At 36.3% G+C, this 5,904-nt stretch overlaps 1 protein-coding gene across 2 annotated transcripts in view; it reads left to right on the top strand.

Moving 5' to 3' along the window:
* The window catches only part of LOC122249902 (ankyrin repeat and FYVE domain-containing protein 1), a 69,124-nt gene extending 63,845 nt beyond the window's left edge, over positions 1-5,279 (top strand). For both annotated transcript variants that reach the window (XM_086547962.1, XM_086547961.1), the window contains exons 15-19: positions 142-293; positions 458-653; positions 768-963; positions 1,958-2,070; positions 3,094-5,279. In XM_086547962.1, the coding sequence (XP_086404088.1) occupies positions 142-293; positions 458-653; positions 768-963; positions 1,958-2,070; positions 3,094-3,357 (921 nt within the window). In that variant the 3' untranslated portion in view covers positions 3,358-5,279. The remainder of the gene's footprint in view (positions 1-141; positions 294-457; positions 654-767; positions 964-1,957; positions 2,071-3,093) is intronic.
* Positions 5,280-5,904: the final 625 nt, after the last annotated feature.

Genomic DNA, 5,904 nt, shown 5'->3' with positions numbered 1-5,904 from the left:
AAGTTTATAGATTATGATAATTATGACATAGGTGTCTTGGAAACTGTAACAGTTTAGATCAATAGATACTGAACAGTTCTCTACATATGAAAAAGTTAGCTCTAGGTGCTTTGATTAACATAAATTATTGTTGATTTACAGTATGATCACAAGGGCCACAATTTCTTGCATGTAGCCATTCAGAAGAAAGACATGGAAAGTGTGCTCTTCCTGCTTAGTATCCATGTCGACATGCACACCAGGACGCAAGACCAGTTGTCCCTCACGCCCTTGCACCTGGCCACGCTCTCCGGGTCTGTTCCTCTTTTTAAGAATGTCTGATGTTTTGTTCTTGTAATTACATATGTTCAGTTGGATATTTGATGAACTGTAAAGGGTGTGAATGTTCTTTTGACTTGGAACACTTGAAGGAGAAATTGATGGCAAATATTTTGTATAATTTGTGATTTTATTTCAGGTCAGAGATGATCGTTAGAAATCTTTTACTGGCCGGAGGTGGTGCGATCAACGAGTTAACGCCGCAGAAGCAGACGGTACTTCATCTGGCTGCCGCGAATGACCACCCCCACCTTGTCTCCATTTTCCTAGAGAACGGAGTCCGGTTTGATGCCGTAGATGATAATCACAACAATGCACTTCATGTTGCTGTCAAGGTAAAGAATTATTGACACTAGCTTAGTGTTAGTTACTCACAATCCATCATCAGTGAAAGATTAATATAAAGATTTTTGCTTGAGTGCTTGATAAACCTTTTCCTCTCTATACAGGAAGGTCATTTGTCTGTAGTGAGAGTACTGTTGACCGAATCAAGGATCAACGCAGAGGCAGTGAACCTCCGCGGTCAGAACCCCCTCCACGTCCTTGCCAACTACCCGAAAGACAATGCTGCAGCCATTGCAGAAATGTTCTTAGAAACTATGCCAGACTATGATCTCAACAAGGTAGATGTGGAGGGTAACTCTGGTAAGTAGCACACTCTGTTCTTCTCAATTGTTGTTGTTGTTGTTGTTGTTCTTCTTTTTTTTTTTCTTCTTCTTCTTCTTCTTCTTTTTCTTTTTCTTCTTCTTCTTCTTCTTCTTCTTCTTCTTCTTTATTCTCCTCCTCCTCCTCCTCCTCCACTCACATCCTCCACCTCCTCCTCCTCTGCCTCCCCCTCCCCCTTCCATTCTCCTCTTCCTCCTCCTCCTCTTCCACTCACATCCTCCTCCTCCACTCGCATCCTCCTCCTCTTCCACTCACATCCTCCTCCTCCTCCTCCTCCTCCTCCTCCTCCTCTACTCACATCCTCCATCTCCTCCTCCTCCCCCCCTCCCCCCTCCTTCCCCTCCTTCCCCTCCTTCCCCTCCTTCCCCTCCTTCCCCTTCTTCCTCTCCTTTTCCTCCTTCCCCTCCTCTCTTGCTTCCCCTCTTCCTCCTCCTCCTCGTATCTAATCATGTTTTCCCTTTAATTTTTCTAATGTGTATAGATTTCGGTATCGAAAGTGATACTTTAGATAATAATGATGATAGATATTGATAGAATACTTTTATTAATGACAATGATGATGGAGATAAAACTTTTGTGCGAATGTGTACATTTTTCGAACTGTTAAGAAGGTTTGAATAATGATTATAAAAGCTCTGTATTTTTACTGAAATATTTAAAGTTTTTTTGGGATGATGAAATTATGAAAGTTTTTCAGATAAGATAAAGATAAATTGATAAGGGAAGGAAAAGAAATGTTGGTAAACTACTTTTTTTCGATTTTTCATATTGAATTAGATTTAGAGGGATTTTTTTTATTTGTTAATTATATGCGTGCTTGTATATAGCTTAATTTTCTATATGAATTTCCTTGCTGAATAATCTATAAGTCTGTCCAAAATTATCAATATATCTATCAATCAGGCTGTGCAAACATATGAATACACAAATACTTTACACATGTAACTATTTTGTATTCATTTATATCCGACAGCTCTGTTACTGGCTTACATGCGAGGTGCAGGTCAGCTGTGCAGGGTCTTGGTTCGATCAGGAGCATGTCTTGGCACCACAAACAAGCATGGTGTCAACATATTCAATTACCAGGTATTTATGTGTATATATATATATTTTTTGTTCTTTGGCTTATGAGATGATATTTATTGGGGTTTATTCTCTGCCTACAAATTGTTTTTGGTACTTTTCTTGAGAGGAATGTGCCATACGGTTGTGAATTATGAAGTACACGTAGCAAAACCTCAGCAGTAATAGCTGATAAGAGAATGAGAAGGTTATAACAGTTGAAAATAATGAAAATGATGATAATAATGATGATAATGATAGTGTTGAAAACTGAATGAATGGGATTCTAATATTGTTTTTTATTAATCCTGAATGGAAGATGTGCATTGAAAGATTTCTTTTAGATAAATTTTTTTCATTAAAGCGCAATTATTTTTTCTGAAACGTTGTGGGCTGTTGTCCATTATCACCATTGTTATTTGATCTTCCTTTTCTGCGATGAAATGATGATATAGCTATGCCTATGATTATGAAATGATATAAAGTTGATGATAAAGGCATTGCAATGTAGTGTTATGCTATTCTGGATCTTCCAACAATACGTCAGAAGAAGCACCTACTTCCGGTGACTTTGGAATACACCATTTTGTATCAAATTTAGAATTACAATTTTCTCACTGATAGAAATTACTTCATGGCTTCTTTTGGGCTTTGAAGACCAGCAGGCATAATTTTTTTCCCCCAATTTAGGGCCAGGATTAATGATGGATTTATGATGTTTTAAACACAGCAAAACCATGGTGACTTTTGGGTGCACCTATATGGATGGGGGAAACAGAATAGCGAGACAGGTTATGTTGTGAAAAACAAAGATGTGACACATTAGGGTTAGAGAGCTACACAGAATGGTGTATAATTTAAAACCAAGGAACTGTTTGTTTATACTTTTTCTACTTCTGTGCTGGCGTTTAAAAAAAGATAAGCAGCAGGAGTTTGCATTCCAGTCGAGCTATACGATAAATCAAAATGGAAAGAGTTGGGATGTTAGAGAAGGAAATCCTCTATTTTAATTTACTTTCATCTACTAATTTTTCATGCAAATCACAGGTACCAACCAAAGCACTGCTGTTCAGACTCTTGGACGTGCTGTCAGCTGAGCCTCCGTGGAGTGAAGGAGAACTCTGCATGGAGTGCGGGACCAAGTTTGGCCTGGCCACGAGGAAGCACCACTGCCGACACTGCGGCCGGCTCCTTTGCAGCAAGTGCTCGGACAAGGACGTGCCCATCCTCAAATTTTCACTGAACAAGCCTGTTCGAGTATGTCAGACCTGCTTTGATGTACTTACTTTAGGACCAGCAGCTATTTCATAGTAGATGATTTTAGAATAACTAAAGAGGTCGAGTCCATTGATAGCGAGAATACTTTCTTTTTCTATACATTTGATAACCAGTTTATTACAGTTATGCTAAGACTCATAATAATGGTGCCACTTTGTGATTAAGTGACAGAAGTGTTGTCGTGTGATCAAGCTAAACTCCTCACTTCGAGTCCATATTGTACTTCCTACTTAGGCGAATACTCACTGCCAAATATATATTTGAGAAAGAGTCTTTACTTGGAAATTAAGATTTTTTTTTTTTTTTAAGCCATACATTGTTCTTGATGAATTTGAAAAGGAGACTGTATGGAAAAGTTGTTAAAGTTTTTTACTGTACTGAATCTGAGTTATATGTTTTGAAAGCTATTTAAAAGTGTTTAGAACAGTAGAGGTTGTTACATAAAGATAGCATATCCAAGAATATTCTGCTTGAAGGAAGGTTGAGTGATTTTGTTCCCACATAAGTGATATTGTATGATCTTGGTTAGAAAAAATTATAGTGTTGTAAATCTTTTTTTTTTTTTAGATAAAACTGTTTGAATTATAAAGAAGAAGGGAGTTTGTAGTTCAAATGATAAAACCATCATGTGATTTTTTTCTTTATAATCCTAATCAAAATAATTTTTTTTAGTTCCTATGTGATGATTTGATGTACAACATATTTGTTCGTTTAAGAGAAGGGAATGGAACTGATACATTTGAATATTTGAATGAGAAATCTCATTGTATTGTTCATCTGTTAATTTTATATCTATTTTTATTAATTCTATAGAGTTTACACAGTTATGCTCACAAATGAGGCACATGGAACCATAATGGTGGACTTACGACTCCTTCTGGAATCTGTTTTCTATCTCACCAAGATCTTTGTTTTCTGACCGGATAATACTTTGGTGTGAAATCACCAGATAGGTTGGGGTCCTGTATGAGTTGCAACTCAAGAGCAGTTTCTATGTAAAATCACTTAGTTATTCATGTTTTTCAATCACACTTATCCTAATTTGCGATTGTGAAAAGTATCCGATATATTACCATCATCTGCATTAGGAGCTATCTTAACCCATTCACGACGGGGGCATTCTAGCCTTGAATGTCACAATGCCGGGGCTTTCGAATTATTAGGCCTAAATCAATTAAATGGCTGGCACAGTACTGTGCCACCCGGCCACTGGGCTTTTGAATGAGCGGTACAGTACTGTACCACCCGTCCAGAGAGGGTTAAGAAAAACTTTATTTGTTGAATTTCATGTAATTTTGATGGAGATGTGCTGTTTTTGAGGAAGTAAAACTTTAAACTCATTTTATCAAAAACTTGATATTGGTGAGTCCGCCCTTGTAGTTCTATATGCCTCTAATGTGTATACAGAATTTCCCATTATGTGTTTCCATGCTCAAGCACACAGGCTACTGGAAGGAGAAAGCAGTTGCAATAGAATTGTACAGTTCCTGACAGACGGGTGTTACCGACTCTGACACTTAACACAGACACCAACCCAGACACTAGACTAATACACCTGTGAGTTTAATTCACTGAAATTGAATAGGAGGAGATAATTCATTTATACAACATTTTCAACTTATTTTCATTTTTTAAAACATGCTCAACTGTTTTTTATAGACCTTGTTTGTACCTTTGTGCTTTGAAAATGTTAAACTGAATGGATAGAGTTGGGAGTAATGACAGGGGAAGGAAACCATGCTGATATGTTTAAATTCCATAGCCTAGGAATGGCTATTCTGTGAGGCCAATGTTAGACTAGTACCAAAAACTAGAAAGTAAGGTATATTGTATATGTTCACATATATATTCTGTATATATGTCTAAGCTTTTTATGGTAGGCAAGGTTGAAGGTAGAATCAATAATTCCAAGTAAGAGATTTTGTATGGAGAAATAAAAAAGAAAGAAAATATTAGATATTGTTTAAAGTGAGAATGTTCCTTTTTAGATGTAGAATATTCATCCACTATCCAATGAATATCTGTAAGTGTGGAGTATATGTATTTGCTGTGCTTGCTGCTATGCTGATAGTGTTTGCCTTGGATAGAAAATACACTTTTTAAGAACAGTAGATATAAATTTGATGAATAATTTTGAGAGATGAACCGACAGACAGACGTCTAGACAAGAGGTGACTGGACACAAATACAGAGAGAAATAGTCAAAAATTAAAAATTTTACTTCATGTCTGTAGAAAGTTTTGCATAAAACATATGTTGGCATGGTTAGCTGCATTTATATTTTTTTCATTTTTTTTTTTCACTGTAATGATGTATATTCTTTACAGAGGGTGATTAATTTATTATATTTTTCAGTTGACAAAGGTAATAGAGTGATAGAGTTGTGAGATAGATGATTTACTGTCTGCATAAAGATCTGATTTTAGTTTATTGAAACAGAAGTGATCATGTAACACATTACTGATGGTATATTATGTATCTATTAAGAAATCAGTGACGAAATCAATGATGGTATTAAGTAAAGGTATTTTCAATGACAATATGCCATTGTAATATAAATTCTGAGAATTATTAAAGACT

This window comes from Penaeus japonicus, unplaced genomic scaffold (assembly GCF_977035675.1).
Source record: "Penaeus japonicus unplaced genomic scaffold, GWHDUDI00000001_assembly GWHDUDI00000020, whole genome shotgun sequence".
In the NCBI taxonomy this organism is placed as follows: Eukaryota; Metazoa; Arthropoda; class Malacostraca; order Decapoda; family Penaeidae; genus Penaeus; species Penaeus japonicus.
This window is presented reverse-complemented; position numbering and strand designations above follow the sequence as displayed.